This window comes from Lutra lutra, chromosome 6, assembly GCF_902655055.1.
Source record: "Lutra lutra chromosome 6, mLutLut1.2, whole genome shotgun sequence".
NCBI classification, from domain to species: Eukaryota; Metazoa; Chordata; class Mammalia; order Carnivora; family Mustelidae; genus Lutra; species Lutra lutra.
Window position 1 is genome coordinate 130,022,429 of NC_062283.1, and position 27,089 is coordinate 130,049,517.

The 27,089-nt window shown below is 38.9% G+C and overlaps 1 protein-coding gene across 3 annotated transcripts in view; it reads left to right on the top strand.

Annotated features, from left to right (window-relative positions):
- Positions 1-27,089, top strand: part of AFG1L (AFG1 like ATPase) — a 231,639-nt gene that overhangs the window by 42,808 nt on the left and 161,742 nt on the right. For all 3 annotated transcript variants that reach the window (XR_007128171.1, XM_047734093.1, XM_047734092.1), the window contains one exon: positions 887-1,110. Coding sequence is in view for 2 of the 3 variants with exons in the window: in XM_047734093.1 (XP_047590049.1) it covers positions 887-1,110 (224 nt within the window). In the remaining variant the exon portion in view is untranslated. The remainder of the gene's footprint in view (positions 1-886; positions 1,111-27,089) is intronic.

Genomic DNA, 27,089 nt, shown 5'->3' on the forward strand with positions numbered 1-27,089 from the left:
TGTAAGGTATAGAATTGTTGAATCACTGTGTTGTCCAATGGAAACTAATAGAACATTGTATATCAATTACACTTACATAAAAGAAAAAATAAAAATAGAATGGGAGTTACTTGCTCGTTGTACCTGGCCCAGATAAGGAATAGAGTTATGATTGATCTTGCCATGGCCAATCATTTCTCTCCCAGGAGAGGCTAAAAAAGGATCAGAAAACCTCACTGCTTTGAAACAGACACTCTGCTGTGTTTCAACTCTTTGTGTTCAACTTAAAAGTCATGGCCAAGGAAAGGAATCTTACAAGCATTGAAATCAGTATAATATTGGAATGCTGTATGGTTTCCGGTAGGGAATACAGGGGCAATAGAAAACCCTTTGTGACTAATCTCTGTGTCTGCCTTGATACTTAAGAACCAGAATGAGGCTTAACTCAAAGGTGCCAGCCCTGCTGTGGGGGAAGGATCTGATGAATGCAGGTGGCCCATTTAATGGAGTGGAGGCAAAGCATTCTATATAGCAGGTTAGGTTTTCTAGAAGTGGAGTTACAATGATAGCTTAAGGGTTTGAGATTTACTCTTTTATTAGAATGAGATAATTATATTCATTGAACAAAACGTGTTCTATCTTTTTTATTTTTTTTAAGTAGTTTCCATGCCTAAGGTGGGGCTTGAACTCATGACACGGATATCAAGAGGCTCACCCTCCACCGACTGAGCCCACCAGGTGCCCCCAAATGTGTTCTATTTTTATCAGAATGAGATTTACAATAACTGTTCACATGTATATACTTGAAAAGGAAAGGTTTTAATGTGACCATTAAGAAACTTATGGAGTTCTATGCAATCTCTTTATTTAAGGGAGTCTAAAATTTTATGTATATTTTTATTTATAGCCTATACAGTTCAGACACCTGAGATTACATCTCCGATTGCGGCTACAGAGGTTTATTCAAAAGCTTTGGCTGTTTGCCATGGCCCACTGGACCACTATGACTTTCTGATCAAAGCTCATGAGCTAAAGGAGGATAAGCATCAAAGAAGAGTCATACAGTGTTTGCAGAAACTACAGGAGGACCTCAAAGGATACAGGATAGAGGCAGGAGGCCTTTTTTCAAAGGTGAGTTTTGTGTGATATTAAAGAAGGAACAGTTAAAAATAAGCATTTTATAAAATGGATTAAATAATGCAGTCGGTATAATCATGAAACTGCTTAAAATTTCTCACCGGTTCCTTTTCTTTTTTTTTCCCCTTAAGATTTTATTTATTTATTAGAGCATGAGTGGGTGGGAGAGAAAGAGGAAGAAGAAGCTGAGCTGGGAGCCTGATGCAGGGCTCCATGCCAGGACCCTGAGATCATGACCTGAGCTGAAGGCAGACACCTAACCAACGAGCCACCCAGGCACCCTTCTCACCAGTTCCTTTAAACAAGCTCTGTTAGATCCCCATTCCTGACCTTTTAATGCTCCATGGCTTTCTTTTACCTTTGGGGGAGGGATTCATATACCTTCATATTTAGGTAATGATTGACGCCATCTAGTCTAAATGAAGATTGTACAATTTAAAAATTCCCCCTCCCTCTAGCTCAGGCCTGTCCCAGGATCAGTAGCGCAGAAGGTGGGATGATTTGTTCTTCCCCTTTCCCTCCTCCTCCTGTGTCTGCTTGCCTGGCTTCTCTAGGGTCAGGATGAGAGGATGGAAGATTAGAGCAAAACAGCAAATTCTTAAGTGAACAGTTAAGGGCCTTTTGTGTGATAGACACTGACATGCTAGCACTTTGTTGAGGGGCTCACTGGTGGGTTCTTCTGGGCTCCCATGGGGACCTCCCCACCGTTCTGCTTTTGGACCTCTTATGAATCTGCTTGAGCCCCTTGCTCCACTGCATTCTGCCGGTAGCCCTTGCCTTTGCACTTAACCTTCTTGGCTGGGCTCCTGTCAGGGCAGCTCTACCCAGTACACCTTTCATGGTATCTACTTAGACCACAGGAAGCATAACACACAGCATAGCATCTCCTATTTCCAGTCCCTGTTCCAGCTTCAGTTAGCTCATGGAGACCTACAACAAGTTCTTCCATGGAAACTTCTATAGTCTGCTTTGGTAACTGTGTGTGGATTTCCTCACCTAAACAAGCATCCCGCTGGAGAGGGGGATGCCCATCTCATCATACACTCAATCCTAATCTCTTTGGATGCTTCCCTTGGGGTCCAGCTGCTTTTGGCTTGAGGTTTATGTGGGGGAGATGCTACCACATTCCTTACTTAGCTAACAGCTTTCTACCTCGATTACTTTCTTCAGTTCTACTTTGGTTTTAGGGCTGTTTTTGCTTCTTTTTTTTTCTTAAAGTAATTCCTGTGTGGATATGACTAATACCTTTTTTTAGAATGTAGGGGAACTTGTTTCTCCTTGTTCTTAGCTTTGAGCTTTTACTGAAATTCTGAGATAACAGGAAAACTCCCATTCCTTTTTTAAAAATCTTTATTTTTTAAATTTCTTTTCAGTGTTCCAGAATTCATTGTTTATGCATCACACCCAGCGCTCCATGCAATACGTGCCCTCCACAATACCCACCACCAGGCTCACCCAACCTCCCACCCTTCTCCCCTCCAAAACCCTCAGTTAGTTCCTCAGAGTCCATAGTCTCTCATGGTTCGTCTATCTCGCCCTCCAGTTTTTCCCAACTCCTTTCTCCTCTCCATCTTCCCATGTCCTCCGTGATATTCCTTATGCTCCACAAATATGTGAAACCATATGATAATTGACTCTCTCTGCTTGACTTACTTCATTCAGCATAATCTCTTCCAGTCCTGTCCATATTGATGCAAAAGTTGGGTATTCATCCTTTCTGATGGAGGCATAATACTCCACTGTATATATGGACCATATCTTCTTTATCCATTCATCCGTTGAAGGGCATTTTGGTTCTTTCCACAGTTTGGTGACTGCGGCCATTGCTGCTATGAACACTGGGGTACAGATGGCCCTTCTTTTCACTACATCTGTATCTTTGGGGTAAATACCCAGTAGTGCAATTGCAGGGTCATAGGGTAGCCCTATTTTTAATTTCTTAAGGAATCTCCCACTCTTTTCCAAAGTGGCTGCACCAACTTGCATTCCCACCAACAGTGTAAGAGGGTTCCCCTTTCTCCACATCCCCTCCAATACATGTTGTTTACTGTCTTGTTAAGTTTGGCCATTCTAACTGGTGTAAGGTGGTATCTCAATGTGGTTTTAATTTGAATCTCTCTGATGGCTAGTGATGATGAACATTTTTTCATGTATCTGTTAGCCATTTGTATGTCTTCTTTGGAAAAGTGTCTGTTCATGTCTTCTTCCTGTTTTTTGACGTGATTATCTGTTTTGTGTGTGTTGAGTTTGGGGAGTTCCTTATAGATCTTGGATATCAGCCCTGTCTGTAGTGTTATTTGCGAATATCTTCTCCCATTCTGTGGGTTGCCTCTTTGTTTTGTTGACTGTTTCCTTTGCTGTGCAGAAGCTTTTGATCTTGATGAAGTCCTAAAAGTTCATTTTTGCTTTTGTTTCCTTTACCTTTGGAGACATGTCTTAAAAGAAGTTGCTGTGGCCGATGTCAAAGAGGTTACTGCCTATGTTCTCCTCTAGGATTCTGATGGATTCCTGCCTCATGTTGAGGTTTTTTATCCATTTTGAAAACTCCCATTCCTTATCCCATTGTAGAAGCCACTGTCATCAGCGGTGTCTTCTTTAAATTATGAGGTATTAATAGTAAGAAGAGTTAGAATATGGTTCAACCAAAGTAACTAGTTTTCCGCATGGAGCACTGGGTGTTATACAGAAACAATGAATCATGGAACACTACATCAGAAACTAACAATGTACTGTATGGTGACTAACATAACATAATAAAAAACAAAAAAGAAAAAAAGAATCTAGTTTTCCTTTAATTGACTGGCCAACCATCCTCACCCACATACCAATATCCTATTATTACGAGGTCTTTAGAGGAAAGGTAATATATAACAGGTTAGTAGTGCTTGATTTAAAAACTCGAATCGAAGTTATTTTACTTTTTAAGAGGCATGTTAGAGTATACTTACATAGTTTTATTTTTATAGAAAGAAAAATGCTGTCATTGCGTTAACATCTTTTGGTTCAATGGGCTAGGGATTCATCTAGGTTACAGAATGAAATGGAGATTTAAAATAGACTACATATGCAAATAATAGTGAAGGGCTTCTCTCTTATACAGCCAGGTCTCCCGGGGCCAGAGCCTGAGGCTCTGCCTCAGTCGCTCTGAGAGCGTTTGTGACTAGACTGTCAGGAGTCACAGGCACCTGCTGATTCTTACTCCAGTGCTCTTCTGTTCATGTAATTTGCTTACTCTGTTGTTCCTTCCTCTGTGTCTGTTTCTACTTCCGTTTGTCCTACCAATCTATTCTTTTTCTGTATCTGTGGTTTAAATTCCCTGATGGGAAACCCAGTCGCTTTATCCCTGTTTGGGCAGAGCTTCATACCAGGTTTTTTGGAGGCTATTAGCCAGTGTAAAGATAGATCTCTGCCCAAGGTACCATTCAGGGCTCCCGTGATTATGGAGGTTCTCTCAGAAGTAGACTGTGAGTGTGATGGCCGCTAAGACAGGCCAGCCCAGCGTCATGGTTATAGGAACTAAAAAGGAATTATCCCTTTTGACGGCCACCTCTTCTTTGTTAAACACTTTTTCCAAAAGTTTATAAGCGAGTAAAGAACAGAAGTTTGGAAAACGTAGACTGCCTATGTATTGTGTCCCTAATTATAGTTTGTAATACAGATGGTCTTCCAAATAAAATATTGGCTTGCTTCTGCATCATAAGCCAGGAAGCAGGATCTTTTACTTAACTGGGTTTTTGGTTATCTGAGAATGAAATTACTTTCACGAGTTTTCTATTTTGTTCTCTTTCTGATCCTCTCCCTTTTAGAAATACTGTCCTTTTTCCCTCCTCCCCACTGTTTCATCTCTAGGGCTCATCTTCCTGTGATTGGTGAACTTACAGCCAGTGAAAAGTATCCTTTAGTCATTTAATGTATCTGGTTGCCATGGGGGCACCTGGGTGGCTCAGTGGATTAAGCCGCTGCCTTCGGCTCAGGTCGTGATCTCAGGGTCCTGGGATCGAGTCCCGCATCGGGCTCTCTGCTCAGCAGGGTGCCTGCTTCCCTCTCTCTCTCTCTGCCTGCCTCTCCGTCTACTTGTGATCTCTCTCTGTCAAATAAATAAATAAAATCTTAAAAAAAAAATGTATCTGGTTGCCAATTCAACATTTTTTTTTTTCTTTAAAATAATTGTTTGGCTCTTCTCAGGGGTAATCTCCCATACTTCCTCCTTTGACTTGTAAGTAAGTAAGTAAGTAAATGTAATATTTACTACCTAGAGCCCCTGGTTTTAATGTGTAGTTGTAATCTTATATAAGTAAGAGATTTCACATCTCGGGTAGTTTTAAATGTGTCTAATGAAAGCTTATATTTGTTTGATCTTAATGCATATGTGATTAAGTCTTTTGTAGATAGGTCAGCATTTCTATGTGGTAGAGTATGTCCTGTAGATTCTTAAGCTTGCCAAATCTTTAACATTGAAAAAGACCCACACACCTAATGTAATCTGAGCAAAATATATATAAAAGCTTTAGTTTTTGTTTGTTTTTTTTAAGGAGATAGAAGTTTATTGAATAGAGGAGAGGAAAGGGGTCCTTTGCCCTCACAGGCTTGGGCAGTGTGACCTGTTTGCCCTCAGACCTTCAGATCACACCAGGGAGCCACCCTGTGGCCTGAGATCTTCAGTGGTCTGAAGAGTACTCTGGTTAGATTGCTGGAAGGCTGGAAAGAGAAAGGAGAGGAAAGGAAGAATCCTTCCCAAGAGCAAGAGGGGAATCCCCTCATCTTTTTGGGCAAGGGCAGTGTAGCTGTTTCCCCCTGGGGCTTTGGATCCTCATTCAGGAGTAACCTTGGCCAGGCAGTGGGGGCACAAAGACTCCCGTATGGGCCACCTGATGTGGTCTCTCCCAGTCAGATGGGAGCCCCCAAATGTGGGGCAGCTGATGAGGTGGAAACCGGCAGTGGGCGGTGAAAGACATCACCTGAGCAGAACAAAGAAGATCAAAGTTTACTGAGTACATTGCCAAGGGAGTGGTCGGCAGCATAGCAAAGCCGCGACTGTCTGCCTAAAAGCTTTAGTTTTTGAAGATTGTAAAGATGCCACACACCTATTTCTTTTTTTTTTTCTCCAAGTTTTTATTTAAATTCTAGTTAGTTAACATACAGTGTAATATTAGTTTCTGGTATAGAATTTATTGATTCAACACTTAACATATAATATCTGGTGCTCATCACAACACCTCCTCTTTTTTTTTTTTTTTTTTAATTTTATTTATTTGTCAGAGACAGAGCACAAGTAGGGGAACAGCAGGCAGAGGGAAGAAGCAAGCTCCTTGCTGAGCAGGGATCCTGTGTGGTACTTGATCCCAGGACCCTGCCTGAGACATGGCCTGAGCTGAAGGCAGATGCTTAACTGCCTGAGCCACTCAGGTGTCCCAACACATGCCTTCCTTAATCCTCATCTCCCGTTTAACTCATCACCCCCCTTCCTCCCCTCTAGTAACCATCAGATTATTCTCTATAGTTGAGTCAATTTCTTGGTTTGCCATCCCCCCCATGCTCTTTTGTTTCTTAAATTCCGCATACGAGTGAAATCATATGGTATTTTCTCTGACTTATTTTGCTTAGCGCTATACTCTCTAGTTCCATCCACATTGTTGCAAATGGCAAGATTTTATTTTATTTTTTTTATGGCTGAGTGATATTCCATTGTGTGTGTGTGTGTGTGTGTACATATCACTGTTATTTACCTGTTTGTCAGTTGACGGACATTTGACTCTTTCCATAATTTGGCTGTTGTTGATAATGTTGCCATAGACATCAGAGTGCTTGTATCCCTTTGGCTTAGTATTGTTGGATAAATACCTAATAGAGCTTTGCTGGATCATATGGTAGTTCCCTTTTTAACTTTTTGAGGTACCTCCGTACTGTTTTCCAGAATGGTTGTACCAGCTTGCATTCCCACCCACAGTGCAAGAGGGTTCCCCTCTCTCCACATCCTTACCAACACCTGTTGTTTCCTGTGTTGTTAATTTTAGCCATTCTGACAAATGTGAGGTCATATCTCATTGTAGTGTTGATCTGTATTTCCCTGATGATGAGTGATGTTGAGGATCTTTTCATGTGTCTGTTGGCCATCTTGTTGTCTTCTTTGGAAAAAATGTCTGTTCGTGTCTTCTGACCATTTTTTTTTAAACCATATTATTTGTATTTCGGGTGTTACTTGATAAGTTCTTCATGTATTTTGGATACCAGTCCTTTATTGGATATGTCCTTTGCAAATATCTTCTCCCATACTGTAGGTTGTCTTTTGGTTTTGTTGATTGTTTTTTTCACTGTGCAGAAGCTTTTTATTTTGATGAAGTCCTAATATTTTATCTTTGCTTCCCTTTCCCTTACCTTAGGAGACCTATCTATTAAGAAGTTGCTGTGGTTGATGTCAAAGAGTTTACTACCTGTGTTCCCCTCTAGGATTTTAATGGTTTCCTGTCTTACATTTAGGTCTTTCATCCATTTTGCATTTATTTTTGTTTATGGTATAAGAAAGTGGTCCAGTTTCATTCTTTTGCATGTAGCTGTCCAGTGTTCACAAAACCATTTGTTGAAGAGACTGTCTTTAAAAGAGACTGGATATTCTTTCCAGCTTTGTCAAAGATTAATTGACCATGTAATTGTGAGACCTATTTCTTCTAAAAGTAAACACTGATATGCCAAGTATCAGAGAAGTAAACTTTGGGCTACTAGGTCTTTTTTTTAGTGAAAGGAGAACTTTATTTTTACATTTATTGATTTTGGAAAGTAAGATTTATGATTTTATTTTTTTCTCTAAGATTATTGAGAAATTATAGATCTAGGGATACAATATGATAATTTGATACTCATTTATTGCAAAATGATTACCACAATAAGGTTAGTTAATATCTCTATCCTCTCACATAATTGCCATTTTTTTTGTGGTGAAAACATTTATGATCTACTATTTTAACTTCTCTTGAGTATATGATACAGTATTTACAAAAATTTTTTTAAATTCAATTTAATTAACATAGAGTGTATTAGTTTCAGAGGTAGAATTTAATGATTCATCAGTTGCATATAACACCCAGTGCTCATTCCATCAAGTGCCCTCCTTAATGCCCATCGCCCAGTTACCCCATACTCTCACCCTCCTCCCATCCAGCAACCCTCACTTTGTTTCCTATGATTAAGAGTCTCTTATGGTTTGTCTCCCGCTCCGTTTCCGTCTTATTTTTCCTTTCCTTCCCCTATATTCATCAGTCTTACTTCTTAAATTCCACATATGAATGAAATCATATGATAATTGTCTCTCTCTGACTGACTTGTTTCACTTAGCATAATACCATCTAATTCCATCCATGTCATTGCAAATGGCAAGATTTCATTCTTTTTGATGACTAATATTCCATTGTGTATATATATCACATCTTCTTTATCTATTCATCTGTTGGTGAACATCTGGGCTCTTTCCATAGTTTGGCTATTGTGGACATTGGGGCAATAAACATTGGAGTTCATGTGCCTCTTTGAATTACTGTGTTTGTAACCTTTGGATAAATACCTAATAGTGCAATTGAAGGGTCATAAGGTACCTCTATTTTTAACTTTTTGGGGAACCTCCATACTGTTTATAATATAGTATTGTTAATTTTATTTATTTATTTATTTTTAAAAAGATTTTATTTATTTATTAGAACGAGCATTGGGGGAAGGGGCAGAGGGATAGAGAGAAACAGACTCCCCACTTAGCAGGAACCCTGATGTGAGATTTCATCCCAGAACCCGGAGATCATGACCTTTGTTGAAGGCAGCCACTTAACTGACTGAGCCACCCAGGTGCCCCACAATATGGTTAATTTTAGTCCTCATGCTGCGCATTAGATCCCCAGAACTTATTTATTCTATAGTTGGCAGTTTGTGTTCTTTGACCAATATCTTGTCATTACCCCCAGCCGCAGTAATCACCATTCTACAAATTTGGCTTTTTCAGAGTTCTGCATATAAGTGAGAAAATACAGCATTTGTCTTCATTTGTCTGACATATTTCACTTAGCAATATGGGCATTTGTGTGTTTGTATGTTTCTTTTAATATATGGTTTATGCTCACCATGGAGCTTAAAACTCATGACCCTGAGATCAAGAGTTGCACATCCTACTGGCTGAGCCATTTAGGGGCCCTTGGGCATTTAAAAAAAAAATATTTATAGGGCGCCTGGGTGGCTCAGTCGTTAAGCGTCTGCCTTCAGCTCAGGTCATGATCCCAGGGTCCTGGGATCGAGCCCTGCATCGGGTTTCCTGCTCAGCCGGAAGCCTGCTTCTCCCTCTCCCACTCCTTCTGCTTCTGTTCCCTCTTTTGTTGTGTCTCTCTCTGACAAATAAATAAATAAAAATCTTAAAAAAAATTTTATTAGAGAGAGAAAGAGAGCAAGCGCACACACAAGTGGAAAGGGCAGAGCATGAAGGAGAGAGAATCTTAAGCAGACTCTCTATTAAGTATGGAGCCCAGTGTAGGGCTCAGTCTCAACCTGGAGCAGAAACCAAGAGTCAGGTGCTTAACATACTGAGCCACCCAGGGGCCCCTTGTGCATTTTTTTTTTTTAAGATTGTATTTGTTTATTTGACAGAGATCACAAGTAAGCAGAGAGGCAGGCAGAGAGAGAAGGGGAAGCAGGCTCCCCTCGGAGTAGAAAGCCCGATGTGGGCCTCGATCCCAGGACCCTGGGATCATGACTTGAGCCAAAGGCAAGAGGCTTTAACCCACTGAGCCACCCATGCGCCCCTGTGCATTTGTTTTTAATGCAGGTATTTAAACATTCATTATAGTGAATGTTCGTTTTTTTTTTTGTTTGTTTTTTGTTTTGTTTTTGCCATTGTACTCCTAAGGAGCTTGCTGTAAGGCTAAGGTATAATACTAAAATAAAATGCACCTTTACAACATGTCTGAATTATTGATGAGAATAAAACTGGTACCAGTCTATGAGGCTGCTTTTACCTATCTGTATAACAGTGTTCCCTCTAATAAAAATTTGAAAGAGTCATGAGCAGATGACCATGCTTTAGAGGCAAAAACTGTAAGGAATGAGCATTTATGAACACTTTACCTTTGTTATCAAATAAAACTTACAACCAGGTTAATCTGACACATGTAATGTATGCATAATTGTTATTGTGCTGTGAGATAATTAGGCATAAATGGTAAGTAGTTCATGTAAATCACTATAATTAGAATTACTTTTACACAGCCAAATCAAGCATTCCTAGAGTCAGGGAGGGAGAGAATTAGAGTGTGGAGCTACTCTGCAAGTCTCTGTTTCCATTAATCAGGCTATACAGGCAGCCAGGTTTTTCCATCTCTTGGGAGGCGACATCATAGCCCAAGAGGCTTGGGAATAGGAGTGGAAGGCATAATATTCCTTTCCTTCTCCTCCTGCTCTCTACAAAACAATTTTTAGTTTTTCCCTAATAGGAAATTATTTTCAACTTCCTTTTACATCCTATAATTTTTTATTTGGACACCTCTGCTTACCGTCCCAAGAACAGTATGTACATCACATGGAAAAGACCAGTGTTGCCTTTAAAGTCAGCTAATCTAAGGTCTTCTTACTTTCCCTGTTCTGGCTTCTAGCACCTGGGGGCTATGAACAGGATACCTGCAATGTTACTTGTGGCTTTTTAGGAGATGTGGGAGGCCTGGTCTAAATGCCTTTAATTATTAACCCAGGACTAAGCTCAGTTCTCTCCTTCTCTCTTCCATCTAAGGGCCTGAGCACGGATTCTCTCCATTCCTCTTCTTAGAACTGGCATTTCCTATAGGTAAAGTAGGTCGAGCAGCATGATTGAGGTAAAGCTTCCCTGAACCCTTTATCCATTAGAAAATTATAAGCAACGTTGACTATAAAATGGACAATATCTATAGCTACAGTTTTATTAAAGACTAGAAAATTTTAAAATTTATTTAAGTGTCTACATCCAGTGTGGGGGCTTGAACTCATGACCTGAGATCAAGAATTACATGTCCCACCAGCTGAGCCACCCAGGCACACCCCAAGACCAGGAATTTTTTTTTTTTTTTTAAGATTTTATTTATTTATTTGACAGAGATCACAAGTAAGCAGAGAGGCAGGCAGAGAGAGGGGAGGAAACAGGATCGCCACTGAGCAGAGAGCCCGATGGGGGCTCAATCCTAGGACCCTGAGATCATGACCTGAGCCGAAGGCAGAGGCTTTAACCCACTGAGCCACCCAGGCGCCCCGACCAGGAATATTTTTTTAAAAATGTTTCTTTTATCAGATTTTTCAGACAACTGAAGCAAAAGCATTATATCCTAACCCGAGGATGGCATTGTCTATAAGAAGTGAGATCAGGAGTGAAAAAACCTTGTTTTTTTGAGGACTAATACATCCCAGACTCATTGAAAGTCTGAAATTTGAGAAACAGAGTGTAATAGGCCTGTTTCTCTCTCTAGAATAATTAACCAATGTATTCAATTACATTTTAAGTTTTGTCATAATTCCTAAGGTTAAATTATGCCATCAACATAGATGAGAATGTCTTTAATAAGTCCTTTGAAATGAATTTATTTTTTTAAGATTTTATTTATTGATTTGAGAGAGAGAGAGAGAGAGAGAGTGATCTCTCATGAGATCATCACATGGGAGGGGAGAAGGTCAGAGGGAGAAGCAGAGTCCTTGCGGAGCTGGGAGCCAGATGCGGGACTCGATCCCAGGACTCGGGGATCATGACCAGAGCTGAAGCCAGTTGCTTAACCAACTGAGCCACCCAGGTGCCCTCCTTTGAAATGAATTTAAAAGAAAGGCTGTAGCCCTATTTCATAATGTTTAGGATTGGAATTTTTTTTCTGTCTTCATCAGCCAAAGCTGACTACTTTGGTTATGAAAGCAAAATAACATAGGCTGTGAAGAGGCATCGTGCTGAGATTATAGTCAGAGCTCTAGATAGGGGTTAGTAAATATTTTCTTTCCAGGACCATGTAGGAAACCTTCTAGGCTTAGGGGGCCATGTGATCTTTGTCCTGCCCTCAGTGTTACCACTGTAGTCAAAGCAGTCACAGAAGTACATAAGTAAATGTACTCCAACAAGTATTTATTTACAAAAACAGGTGTCAGGCTGAGTTTGGTCCACAGGCCATGATTTGCTGATTCCTGCTCTAGATGACTGCTGTCTGACCAGATTTTGAAGGCTGGCTGGCAACAATTAATTATATTCAGGGTTCTGTTTGAACTGTATTTAGTCTTAGTCTAGCTTTCCAATCTAATTTCCCATTACTTTTTATATATCCTTTTTTAAAAAAAGATTTTATTTGTTTATTTGACAGAGAGAGAGATCACAAGTAGGCAGAGAGGCAGGCAGAGAGAGAGGGGGAAGCAGGCTCCCCATTGAGCAGAGAGCCTGATGCGGGGCTCGATCCCAGGACCCCAAGACCACGGACCTGAGCCGAAGGCAGAGGCTTTAACCCACTGAGCCACCCAGGTGCCCCACTTTTTATATATCTTTTATATCTATCATCATATATATATATATATATATATATATATTCTTTTTATATATTCCTGCCTCTTGTCAACAGAACCACTCAGTGTTCCATTATATAGACAGACAAGACAACGTAGAAAGTTTGGAACTTGCATAAGGACTTGATACACCATCAAAGTGGCCCTGAAAATCAGAGTGGGGGAAAAGATGGTGTAGTTAATAAACAAGGATGAGACGATTGAGTATGTGAAAAGTAAAATAAAATTAAGTACTTTTTTCTCATAAACTAAATTACATAGAATTAATGTCCTATACTTAAATTTCTTGGAGAAAATCTAGAGGAATATCTTTATGAACCTGAGTGAGAAAAGGAAGAATTTCTTATATAAGATATGAAAGCCTAGGGACATCTGGGTGGGCTTAGGCAGTTAAGCATCTGACTCTTGGTTTTGGCTCAGGTCATGAGCTCAGGGTCATGGGATGGAGCCCTGCGTCGGGCCCCATGCTTAGTGCAGCGTCTGCTTGTTCCTCTCCCTCTGCTCCTCCCCCAGCTCCCACTTGCACGCTCACTTGCTGTCTTTCCTCTATCTCAAAAGAAAAAAAAAAAAAAAAAGAAGAAAAATGGTGATGAAAGCCTAAATTCTGACGGTAAAGATGGATACATTTGGTTATACTAAAATTTAAAACTTTTAGCCAAGAAAAAGCGTCATAGGAAAAGTGAAAAGGCAGAACACAGACTGGGAGAAAATATTTGCATCAAAAATGACTATGTATTGTTTTCTAGAATGTATAAAGAACTATCAAAAATAGGAAAAAAACTGAGTAGAAGAATGGATGAAGAATCTGTTTTTGGGGCATAACAAGCAGATGCCACAAAAATGGGTACATAAATCAGAATGTATTGCTGAAATGGAATGTTGCATAGCATGAGATGATTTCAAAATCAGGATTAAAAAAAATTTTTATTTATTTATTTTATAAGATTACAAGTAGGCAGAGAGGCAGGCAGAGAGAGAGGAGGAAGCAGGTTCCCTGATGAGCAGAGAGCCCGATGCGGGGCTCGATCCCAGGACCCTGGGATCATGACCTGAGCCGAAGGCAGAGGCTTTAACCCACTGAGCCACCCAGGTGCCCCCAAAATCAGGATTGTTAACGCTGAGGAAAGAGGACACAAAGGGAGGCTTCAGCTGTACCTAGTGTTTTACTAAAATTTTGAAGTATGTCGAAATATAAAGATTTGATAAAGTTGGGTGGTAGGTAACTAGTTATTTAATATTCTATCCAATTTAGCCTGTTTATTGTATTCTATAATAAAAATATTTTTTAGTGTAATTGTTAGTTATTTCAACAGATTGTTTTAAGTCATTTTGAGGAAATTACAACTTGATAATGTAATTTTAGACTTGTTCAGCATTTGTTTCTTACAAACAGATTGAGGAAGGGGAATTATTAGCACAGAGCTCAGCAAGGCATAGAAAGTACCTTAGACTTTTCAGCCATGGAAATTTTTTCCTGAAATTTCATAAGCTGAATTTTTTTGACCTTAAATCTTTTTCATGAATGCCAGATGTTTCTGAATCTGTATGTGTGGATATGTGTTCATTTAATGTTGGATTTAATCTGAACTTACATTCAGTAATATTTTGTCTTTTTTGAGTAATGTACTCCTTTCAGGTACTGGACAAATAATGAGCTAAATGTTTTCTTGTCTTTTAAAAGAGAATTAATAAATCTCCACAGTGGGCACTGGGGAAAGTAGTTCTGTTACATAGCTGGGAAAAGCAAATTTTTAGTTTTATAGAAAACTCTATCATGCTTAGCTAGAAAATGTATCCCTTTGCTTTTTGGAGGATGCTGGATTGTTCTATATAAGTTCAATTCAACAAAAAGAGAGTTGGTCTTCACGTTGTGCTGGGCTTTGTGCTGGAAGCCTAGGATACAGATGTGAATAAGAGTCATGGCTTCTGATTTCAGTCATACCTTGCTCAGTAGAAGAAATGATCATAGACAGTTACAACTCAGTGAATTAAATAAAAATTCATGTGGGTATGAAATACATATGGGAACAGTCTTTGAGAGCTGACTAAATAAAAGGATTTAAAATTTATTCTGTATTATCACTTCACTTGTGGCTTATAATTCTGACTCAATTATAAGGAAATTTTATGAATCAAAGTACTATTTTAAAAAAATATTTTATTTATTTATTTGAAAGAGAGCACAAGCAGAGGGGGCGGCAGGCAGAGGGAGAGGGAGAAGCAGGCTTCCCTCGGGGCAGGGAGCCTGATGCGGGACTTGATCCCAGGACCCTGGGATCATGACCTGAGCCGAAGGCAGATACTTAACTGACTGAATCACTCAGGTGCCCCAAAGTACTGTTGATTTACTCTTGAAGGAACAGATTCCAAACGTGGATATGTACATTAAAATCAACAGCATATGGGAATTTTAGCAATAGAAAGCCCACTTCTCCCTCTGCTTGCCACTTCCCCTGCTTGTGTGCTCTCTCTCTCTGGCAAATAAATAAATAAAACCTTAAAAAAACTTAAAAATAAAATCAACAGCATAAAACCCATGAAAATATACGGTACAAATTCATATATTTAAGTTTATGTGTATTAACTGTGTACTCCTGAGAAGGATCAATGTTACTATATTTAAAATACTTTGTTCAACATGTTCAAAAATATGCCAGTTAAAAATATATTCAAATTGCTTTCACATTTGTGTTACTAAAATAAATGAAGATACTGCTGTAGGCATATGATACTGGCTTTACCATATCAAATGTTTCCACTTCCCGAATTGGTCATGTGACTGTTTCAGTATTAAATAAATTTAGTAGTATTCTTGTAATCATTATTAAGTTTTACTATTAAATGCAATATTTACTATCTACAGAGAATAAAATGTAAATAATGCTTAATAAGTTATTATTATTATTAAGCTGTGATTAATAAATACTTTATAAAAGACCTCTGAGAACCATTCTGTAAAGCTTCCCTTTGTGCTATTAAATAATAGCAATTTTTGAAACTAAGGTTGAGAATTCAAAATTAAATTTGAAGAGAGACAAAAAGAAGTCCCAGATTTCTCAGATTCAGAATTTTCAGTAGATTTTTGTGAAGACTGAATGAAACCTAAAGGCAATCCTATCATTTTCAGGATGTGGGGATTGTGGGGGAAAGTTCAGTACATAGAAAAGGAAAATCAGGATGGATAGATGGTAGGCTAGGAAAATCCTTTGGCAGAAAGTATTCATGGACGGCGCCTGGGTAGCTCAGTGGGTTAAGCCTTCGGCTCGGGTCATGATCTCAGGGTCCTGGGATCAAGTCCCGCATCGGGCTCTCTGCTTGGCAGGGAGCCTGCTTCCTCCTCTCTCTCTCTCTGCCTGCCTCTCTGCCTACTTGTGATCTCTCTCTGTCAAGCAAATAAATAAAATCTTTTTTTTTTAAAGATTTTATTTATTTATTTGAGAGAGAGACAGTGAGAGAGAGCATGAGCGAGGAGAAGGTCAGAGGGAGAAGCAGACTCCCCATGGAGCTGGGAGCCTGATGTGGGACTCGATCCCGGGACCCCGGGATCATGACCTGAGCCGAAGGCAGTCGTCCAACCAACTGAGCCACCCAGGCATCCCACAAATAAATAAAATCTTTAAGAGAAAAAAAAAGTATTCGTGGAGAAAGAAAACTGAGGTCTCAATTTTAAGAATGTTCACTTAGATGCACTGGCAATAAGGCCTTTGGTCTGGAGGAAGCCGTGGGGAGGAAAGCATGGTAGCAAGGGTGAGAATCTAAGTAGTGGGAGAGATCTCTTTGCAGATGAAGGCCAACTCTTGGGTGAAGGGCACACTCTAACTGGAAAAGCCATGTGATGTGGTATTTTGATTTGTGTTCTAGTAATTTCATTGTTCCTGTAAAGTCACCAGTTAATCTGATTCTGAATTGTTTAGATTTTCCTTTTAATTTCAGTTGTTTTCTCACAAAATCTATTTCAGCCTGAAGTTTTGAGTTGTCCCTCTGAAGCTCTTCACTGGTTGCTTTCACATTTGCTGTTCCAGAAGATTCTCTATGAAGGCATCATCTTTGAAGGATAACTCTAAGAAGTTATTCCCTTTTAACCATATTAAGCCTTTCAAGAATTAGATATTTGCCTTCATTTAATTTCTTAAGTTGAATAGTAAATGGATTTTGCTTTATACATTTTTTTTTTACTGAGTGAAAGCCTTTATTCTGAAACAAGAGGTGGTAGAAGAAAAACTGAGCAATTGCAACCCGTGCCCTCATCTCTCATGGAAATGTTGGACGTACTGGGATCTGAACCCATGTTTCAAGCCACACTGCCATGCCAGGTCAGTTTCTCTAAGAGAAGTCTAAAGCACAGCTCCAAGGCAGTCTATACCTCCTTCATGGCAACAGAGACCACCACAGAGCTGCCTTCAGTTGCCTTTGCCTTGGTGAATGACATAAATGGCCCCACAAGTATTTCTTCCTGGACCACATTTTTACATGGCAACTAGAATGCCTTGTCTGTGGAGCAGATGTGAGTGGCAGTGTCCTTGCCTGTAGTTTTCTCCCATTCAATGTATTCACTAATGTATCAAGACCCATAATTCTAACACATAATCTGACTGTTCCCTTCTTCTGTTTAAGTACCTTCAAGAGGGGGGCGCCTGGGTGGCTCAGCGGGTTAAAGCCTCTGCCTTCGGCTCAGGTCATGATCCCAGGATCCTGGGATCGAGCCCCAAATTGGGCTCTCTGTGAAGCAGGGAGCCTGCTTCCCTTCCTCTCTCTCTGCCTGCCTCTCTGTCTACTTGTGATCTCTGTCTGTCAAATAAATAAAATAAAATCTTAAAAAAAAAAAAGTACCTTCAAGAGGAAGTACAAACTCAGTACCTTCAAGAGGAAGTACAAACTCAGTGTGTTCTACAAGGTCCTTGAGAACCTGGTCTCTGCCTCTTGCCAGCTTCATCAGTCTTAGTTCTCTGCTTGTTAATGAAACCACCAGCTGTGACAAACTGCTTGAAGATCCTCGGCAAGACCCCAACCTTCTCTTGCCTCTGGGTCTGCCAAGGCTACCCCTCACTCCATCCTTTTATCTCATTCTTCTCCTATTGCCCACCTTGTAATCACATACTCCTTTAGGAAATACTTTGTTTTCTGGATATCTTAGGTCTGCAGAGCCCAGCTTACTGCTGGGTACAAAGTAGGTGCTCAGTCCTCAATCCATGTTTGCAGAATACATGAAAAATGAATAACAAAACCATCCCTGAAGATTCACAAAACAACGTCTGCTGACTCTGGAGGCTGTCAGTCTCTCTGCTGTCTGCCTGTCTATGTGTCTGTCTCAGAGTGTTGGTGTCTCTATGGGTGTCTATATCCATTTGCCTCTCTGTGGATGTGTCTGGATTCTCATTCCCTCTGTAGCATCAGTTCTTTGATAATCCAGGAGAAGCCTGGAAGGTCACTTTAATTCCTCAAATTCAGAACCTCAACCAGGTTCAGAATGAAGGATATTTTCACTTTTTTTTTTTTTTTTTTTTTGATGAATTCCAGATTGGTTTGAGAATTATGCTTATGTCTTGGACATCCATCTGAACTAGTTAGTGGACTGGAATAGATCCCACCTAGTATAACTTTGTCCAAGCCAGTCCAGAATCAGAATATCAGTAGGAGTGAGCCAAACATGGAAGATTGGCTAAAGAAACTGCCTCCTGTCATTTGTCTCCTAGTGGCACAATAGACACTTACAAATGCTTGTTGCTTGAATGCGTGAGGCATTAAAAAGTCATTTGCATCTTCAGACTCTGTTACAATCAGAAATTGAGCCATTTCGTACGCTAGTTGTTCAAGTTTAAGCTCACCCACTATACACACATGCTAGTTATTTAGATACTTAAATAGGCTTAATTATACTAGTAAACTGAACAGTTTGGTGTACTTTAGGTTACGAAGGTTCTTTCGCAATTCAGCTGAAGGCATTTATTTAAAAGAAGATTTTTATTTAAAGAGAATTTTTATTTAAAGAGAACTAACATATAGTTCAGTCTTTTAGTTTTTAAAGATCTTCTTAGAACCCTGAAGTGATCTACTTTTATCAGAAAGTGGTCTATGTTGAGAATGATATAATGCTAGTTTTTAAAAGATGTAATTATGCTCAGCATTCCAGCTGGAATCATTGTCTCTGATTCTATCATTTTTGGAGATAATAATGGAATGATGAGGGGAGTGGGGGGAAACAGGAAAAGTGGTATTCCTGCATTTTAAACAAATTGAAAACAACTCTTTTTATTTTAAAGCATCACCCTTATTATCTAATTGTCCTAATGGAAATTATGCTGGAGTAGCAGGTGGATAGTAACCCAGAAAGGTGGAGGACATGCTGTTTAAATTATGAGTTTGATGGGAGTCACCTTGGATTACTTTTTAATACTGAAATGTTAATATAAGGAATAAAACATAAGTTAAAATGATTAAATCACAATATTCTGAATGAGGATGACAAATATTTACTTTGCAGCGGTTAAAGGAATACTTTTGGCAACAGTTTCAAAAGCACTCATCTGAAATGTAAATATGCAGATACTTTTAGAATAATTTTAGACTTGATTCAAAAGTGAAAACAATTCACCAAAAAAGTAAAAGCAATTTAGTAGTTAATCACCACATTTTCCCCCAACTTAAAAAAATTTTAAATATATACTTTATTATCTAAATTCATTAATTAACATAAAATGTATTATTAATTTCAGAGGTAGAGGTCAGTGATTCGTCAGTCTTTTTTTTTTTTTTTTAAAGATTTTATTTATTTATTTGACAGAGAGAGATCACAAGTAGATGGAGAGGCAGGCAGAGAGAGAGAGAGAGGGAAGCAGGCTCCCTGCTGAGCAGAGAGCCTGATGCGGGACTCGATCCCAGGACCCTGAGATCATGACCCGAGCCGAAGGCAGCGGCTTAACCCACTGAGCCACCCAGGCGCCCTGATTCGTCAGTCTTAAATAATACCCAGTGCTTATTACATCACATGCCCTCCTTAATGTTCATCGCTCAGTAATCCCCCCTCCCTTCCAGCAACCCTCAGTTTGTTTCCCATGATTAAGAGTTCTCTTATGGTTTATCTCCCTCTCTGATTTTGTCTTGCTTTATTTTTTCTCTCTTCCCCTATGATCCTCTGTCTTGTTTCTTAAATCCCACATATGAGTGAAATAATCTAATTGTCTTTCTCTGACTTATTTTGCTAATATAACACCCTTTAGTTCCATCTAGTTCTGTCCACATCACTGCAAATGGCAAGATTTCATTTCTTTAGATGACTGAGTAATATTCCATTACTCATTACTGTGTATGTGTCTGTGTGTGTATATAAATATATATATAACGCATAGTCTTTGTCTATTTCCTCTGTTGATGGACATCTGGGCTCTTTCAATATTTTAGCTATTATGGACATTGCTGCTATAAACATTGGGGTATACATGCCCCTTTGGATCACTACATTTGTATCTTTGGGGTAAATCCTAGTAGAGCAATTGCTGGGTCATAGGGTAGCTCTGTTTTCAGCTTTTTGAGGAACCTCCATACTGTTTTCCAGAGTGTGTGCACCAGCTTGCATTCCCACCAACAGTGTAGGAGGGTTTCCTTTTCTCTGCATCCTTGCCAACGTCTGTCATTTCCTGAGTGGTTAATTTAAGCCATTCTGACTGGTGTGAGGTGGTATCTCATTGTGGTTTTGATTTATATCTTCCTGATGCCAAGTGACGTTGAACATTTTTTTTCATGTGTCTGTTGGCCATTTGTATTTCTTTCCTGGAGAAATGTCTGTTCATGTCTTCTGCCCATTTCTTGACTGGATTATTTGTTTTTTTGGGTGTTGAGTTTGATAAGTTCTTTATAAATCTTGGATACTAGCCCTTTATAAGACATTTGCAAATAATCTTCTGCCATTCTGTCATTGTCTTTTGGTTTTGTCTACTGTTTCCCTTTGGTGTGCAAAAGCTTCTTATCTTGATAAGGTCCCAGTAGGTCATTTTTGCCTTTGTTTCCCTTGCCTTTGGAGACGTGTCTAGCAAGAAGTTGCTGTGGCTGAGGTCACAGAGTTTGCTGCTTGAATTCTCCTCTAGGACTGTGATGGATTCCTGTCTCACATTTAGGTCTTTCATCCATTTTGAGTCTATTTTTGTGTATTGTGTAAGGAAATGGTCCAGTTTCATTCTTCTGCATGTGGCTGTCCAATTCTCCCAACACTATTTGTTGAAGAGACTGTCTTTTTTCCATTGGACATTCTTTCTGGCTTTGTCAAAAGATTAGTTGACCATAGAATTGAGGGTCCATTTCTGGGTTCTCTATTCTTCTGTGTGTCTGTTTTTGTGCCAATACTGTACTGTCTTGATTACAGCTTTGTAATAGAGCTTGAAGTCCGGAACTGTGATGCCACCAGCTTTGTTTTTTTTTTTTTTTTTTTCTTTCTTTCAACATTCCTTTGGCTATTTGGGTTTTTTCCTGGTTCCATACAAATTTTAGGATTATTTGTTCCAGCCCTGTGAAAAAAGTTGATGGTGATTGCATTGGATTTTGATGGGGATTGCATTGAATGTGTAGTTTGCTCTAGGTAGCATAGACATTTTAACAGTATTTGTTCTTCTAATCCATGAGCATGGAATGTTTTTCCAATCTTTGTGTCTTCTTCAGTTTCTTTCATGAGTGTTCTGTAGTTTTCTGAGTACAGATCCTTTGCCTCTTTGCTTAGGTTTATTGCTAGCTATCTTACAGTTTTTGATGCAATGCTCCATTGGATTGATTCCTTAATTTCTTTTTCTTCTGTCTCATTGTTAGTGTATAGAAATGCAACTGATTTCTGTGCATTGTTTTTATATTCTGCTGAATCCTATGATTTCTAGCCATTTCGGGGTGGAGTCTTTTGGGTTTTCAACATGGGGTATCATGTCATCGTGAAGAGTGAGAATTTGACTTCTTTGCTGATTAGGATGCCTTTTTATTTCTTTTTGTTGTTTAAGGCTAAGGCTTCTAATACTGTGTTGAGTAACAGTGGTGAGAATGGTCATCCCTGCCATGTTCCTGATCTTGGGGGAAAAGCTCTCAGTTTTTCCCCATTGAGAATGATATTTGCTGTAGGTTTTTCATATTATGGTTCTTATGATATTGAGGTATGTTTCCTCTATCCCTACACTGTGAAGAGTTTTAATAAAAAAAGGATGCTGTACTTTGTTAAATGCTTTTTCTGCATGTATTGAGAGGATCATATGTTTCTTGTCCTTTCTTTTATTAATGTATTGTATCACATTGATTGATTTACAGATGTTGAACCACACTTACAGCCCGGGAATAAATCCCATTTGGTCATGGTGAACCCTGTTGGCTAGAATCTTGGTCAGAATTTTGGCATCCATGTTCATCAGGGTTATTGGCCTGTAATTCTCCTTTTTGGTAGGGGTTTTTGTCTGGCTTTGGGATCAAGGTAGTGCTGGCCTCATAGAATGAGTTTGGAAGTTCTCCTTCCATTTCTGTTGTTTGAAATAGCTTCAGAAGAACAGATATTAATTCTTCTTTAAATGTTTGGTAGAATTCCCCTGGGAAGTCATTCAGCCCTGGATTCCTGTTTGTTGGGAGATTTTTGATTACCGCTTCAATTTTCTTGCTGATTTTTGGTCTGTTCAGGTTTTCTATTTCTTCTTGTTTCAGTTTTTATAGTTTATATGTCTCTAGGCATGTATCCATTTCTTCCAGATTGCCTAATTTGTTGGCATATAGTTGCTCATAATATGTTCTTATAGTTGTTTGTATTTCTTCAGTGTTGGTTGTGACATGATTTTATTTATTTGGGTCCTTCATTTATTTGAGTCCTTTTCTTTTTGATAATTCTGACCAGGGGTTTATCAATCTTACTAATTCTTTAAAAGAACTGGCTCCTGGTCTTGTTGATGTGCTCTGTTCTTTTGGTTTCTATTTCTATTATTTCTGCCCTAATCTGTATTCTCTCTGCTTGGTTTAGGCTTTATTTGGTGTTCTTTCTTCAGATCCTTTAGGTGTAAGGTTAGGGTGTGTATTTGAGACCTTTCTTGTTTCTTGAGAAAGGCTTGTCTTGTTATGTATTTCCCTCTTAGGACTGCCTTTGCCGCATCCCAAAGGTTTTGAACAGTTGTGTTTTTATTTTCATTTGTTTCCATGAGTTTTTAAAATTTTTCCTTAATTTCCTGGTTGACCCATTCATTCTTTAGTAGGGTGTTCTTTAACCTCCATGTATTTGTGGTACTTCAAAAATTTTTTCTTGTGGTTGACTTCAAGTTTCATAGCATTGTGGTCAGAAAATATGAATGGTATGATCTCATTCTTTTCATATTGGTTGAGCTCTGATTTGTGACCCAGTATGTGATCTATTCTGGAGAATGTTCCATATGCACTCAAAAAGCATATGTATTCTGCTGCTTTAGGTGAAATGCTCTGAATATATCTGTTAAGTCCATGTGATCCACTGAGTCATTTAAAGCCCTCGTTTCCTTGTTGATCTTCTATGTAGATAGTCTGTTCCTTGCTGTGAGTGGGGTGTTAATGCCCCCTACAACTATTGCATTATTATTGATGTATTTCTTTAATTTTGTTATTAATTGGTTTATATAATTGGCTGCTCCCATGTTAGGGGCATAAATACAAATTGTTAGATCTTTTTGGATAGACCCTTTAATTATGATACAGTATCCTTCCTCATCTTTTATTGCAGTCTTTGGTTTGAAATCTAATTTGTCTGATACAAAGATTGCTACCCTAGCTTTCTTTTCCTGTCCATTAGCATGATAAATGACTTTTCCACCCCCTGACTTTCAGTCTGGAAGTGTCTTTGCATCTAAAATGAGTCTTTTGCGGGGCACCTGGGTGGCTCAGTGGATTAAAATGAGTCTTTTGCAGACAGCAGATTGATGGGTCTTGCTTTTTTATCCAATCTGATACCTGTGTCTTTTGATTGGGGGCATTTAGCTCATTTACATTCAGAGTAACTATTGAAAGATATGAATTTAGTGCTGTTGTATTACCTGTAAAGTCACTATTTCTATGTATTGTCTCTGTTCCTTTCCGGTCTGTTACTTTTGGGCTCTCTCTTCACTTAAAGGATCTACTTTAATATTTCTTCAGAACTGGTTCAGGGATCACATTCTTTTAGTTTGTTTGTCCTGGAAGCTTTTTATTTCTCCTTTTATTTTGAATGACATCTTTGCTGGATAGAGTATTCTTGGCTACATATTTTTCTCATTTAGCACTCTGAATATTATCATGCCAATCCTTCCTGGCCTGCCAGGTCTCTGTGGATAGGTCTGCTGACAGTTTGATGTTTCTGCCCTTGAGGTTATGGACCTCTTGTTCCTGAGTTGTGTTTAGGATTTTCTCTTTGTCTCTGAAATTTGCAAGTTTCACTATTCTATGTTGAGGTTTTAGCCTATTTTTATTGATTTTGAAGGGGGTTCTCTGTGCTTCCTGGACCTGAAAGCCCATTTTCTTCCCCTGATTAGGGAAGTTCTCTGCTGTAATTTGCTCTAATATACCTTCATCCCCCCCTTCCTCTTCTTGTGGAATCCCAATTATCCTAATATTGTTTCATTTTATGGTATCATTTATCTCTTGATTTCTCCTCTCATGACCCAGTAGTTGTTTATCTCTCTTTTTCTCAGCTTCTTTATTCTCCGTCATTTGCTCTTATTTTTTTTAAAAAGATTTTATTTATTTTTTTATTTGACAGACAGAGATCACAAGTAGGCAGAGAGGCAGGCAGAGAGAGAGAAATGGAAGCAGGCTCCCCGCTGAGCAGAGAGCCCGACGTGGGGCTCGATCCCAGGACCCTGGGATCATGACCTGAGCCGAAGTCAGAGGTTTTAACCCACTGAGCCACCCAGGAACCCTCGTCATTTGCTCTTCTTTATCACTAATTCTCCCTTCTGCCTCATTTATCCTAGCAATAAGAGCCTCCATTTTTTATTGCATCTCATTAACAGCCTTTTTGATTTTGACTTGGTTAGATTTTAGTTCTTTTATTTCTCCAGAAAGGGATTCTCTAGTATCTTCTTTTCAGGCCCATATTGTATCTTTGTAATCATTATTCTGATCTCTAGTTCTGACATCTTACTTATATCCATACTGATTAGGTCCCTGGCAGTCAGTATTGTCTCTTGTTCTCTTTTTTTGAGGTGAGTTTTTCTAACTTTTCATTCTGTCCAGAGAAGAATGGATGAACAAGAGAACAAAATACTAAAATGGCAACAATGACCTCAAAGAAATATACACGAAATCAGAAGAGACCTGAAACTGGAAAAAAAAATTAAAAAAAAAAAAAGAGAGATAATATAATCACACAGGTGAATAGAACAGAGCAATACAGTTGATCCAGTGTATATTTTGGTCTGTTTGTTAGAAAACTAGATCCCAAAATCATAAAGAAAGAAAAAATTATGTATGTAGAAAAATAAAATTAAATACATTGAAAGAATAGAATGTAACTGTAAAAATGAAAATTAAAAGAAAAAAAAAGGAGGATAAACAGGGGAACAGAACAGAGCAATACACCATATCCTGAGAATATTTTGGTGTGTTAGAAGAAACTACATCCCAAAATTGTAAAGAAAGAAAAAATATATATATATATATATACACACACAAAAACAAAATTAATTACTTCGAAAGGATAGAAAGTATAAAGATGGAAATTTAAAAAGACTCTAACAAAAAAAAAAAGGAAGAGAAAAAGAATATGATCAAACAGGTGAAGAGAACAGAGTAATACACTAGATTCTGGGTGTATTTTGTCTGTCAGAAGAAACTGCATCCCAAAATTGTAAAGAAAGAAAAACTTCTATATACAAAGATAAAATTAAATACAATGAAAGGATAAGATGTAAGTGTAAAAAAGAAAATTAAAAAAGAATTTTTAAAAAGAGTTGATAAATTGGTTGAAAAAGGAAAGAGAAAAAAATTAAAATTGAAGGACTAAAGAATCATGGGGAAAAATTCATGTATTCTATATACTTTTTTGCCCTAACGTTGGAGTTTTGCAGTCCTGTGGGATCAGTAAACTTGGTCTTGTCCAGATGTTCTTGCTGATCTCAGGGAGGGGCCTGTTGTGCTGATTCTCAGGTGTCTTTGTCTCGGTGGAATTGCACTGCCCTTGTCAGAGGGGCCAGGCTAAGTAAGGTACTTGGGATTGCTCTATGTGGTGTTTGTTCCCTGAAGGCTTTCTGAGACTCTTTAGGGGATGAGAATGAAAATGGCAGCTTCCCAATCTCCAGCCGTAGAGCTGAAAGTCTGGGGCCCTACTCCTCAGTACATCCTTAGGGAAAAGCAGTCCATCACTCCCGTCTTCCTGGTCTCTGCACTCCATGCTCACCCAGCCTGTGATCAAGGGTTTCTATCTCAGGCATGTGATCCTGTTCAGAGTCTCCAAACCCTGCAAACTCCTGTGGCATGCACCTGCACCGTTTGTCCCTGGGGAAAGTAGGGAAGGTCTTTTGGTAATTCTGTTGCTTGCTGGGCCCCTGCTTGGAAAGTGGTGGTGCTAACATGCTGGTTGGCAATTTATGGCATAAACAGAGCTCACTTCTGGGCTCACTGATTGCAGCTGTCTTTCCCACTCCATGCCTGGGGCTGTGCTACACTCAGGCATCCCCAGTCTTCCTGTGTCCCCGGGGATTATGAGACCATGCTGTCCCACCTAGGAGTCTGCCTTGCTTTGCCACCTGAGCGTCTTTCAGGCAGGGCTGTCCCTCACAGGAGCAGACTTTTAAAGTTCTTATTTTGCGCTCAGCAACTATATCACTTTGCATTGCTGGCTGATGGAGGCTCCCTCCCCCCCGGGGTTATCTATCCATTTACCACCTCAGATTCACTTCTCTACATCTCCTACCTTACAGAAAGTGGTTGCTTTTCAATCTCTGGTTGAGTTCACAGGCATTCAGAATGATTTGATAGCTACCTAGCTGGATTCCTGGGACCAGAGGAACATATGTTCTCCTATTCCTCCGCCATATTGGACTCGTCGAATTCCCTTCCCCATTTTATTTTGAAAAATTGCAACAATACACTTAAATTCATGAATGATTAACATTTTGCCCCATTTTCTCTCTCTCTCTCTCTCTATATATATATATATTCTTTAATTACCTGAAAGTTGCAACATAATAACACTTAACCCTTAAAGACATCATTATGTATTTCCTAACTAGGACATCCTCTTGCATAACTGTATTACCATTATCACACCCAAGAAATTTAACATTGTTATAATAATATTATCTAAAATAAGTTGCCTGATTTAGCAAAGAAAAATACAGGATATCAAAATAAGTTTGAATTTCAGATAAATAATACTTATTTAGTATGTGTATGTCTCTTGCAATATTTGGGACATACATATACTAAAAATTATTTGATGTTAATCTGAAATTCACATTTAACTGGGCGTCTTGTATTTTATCTTGCAACCCTAAGTA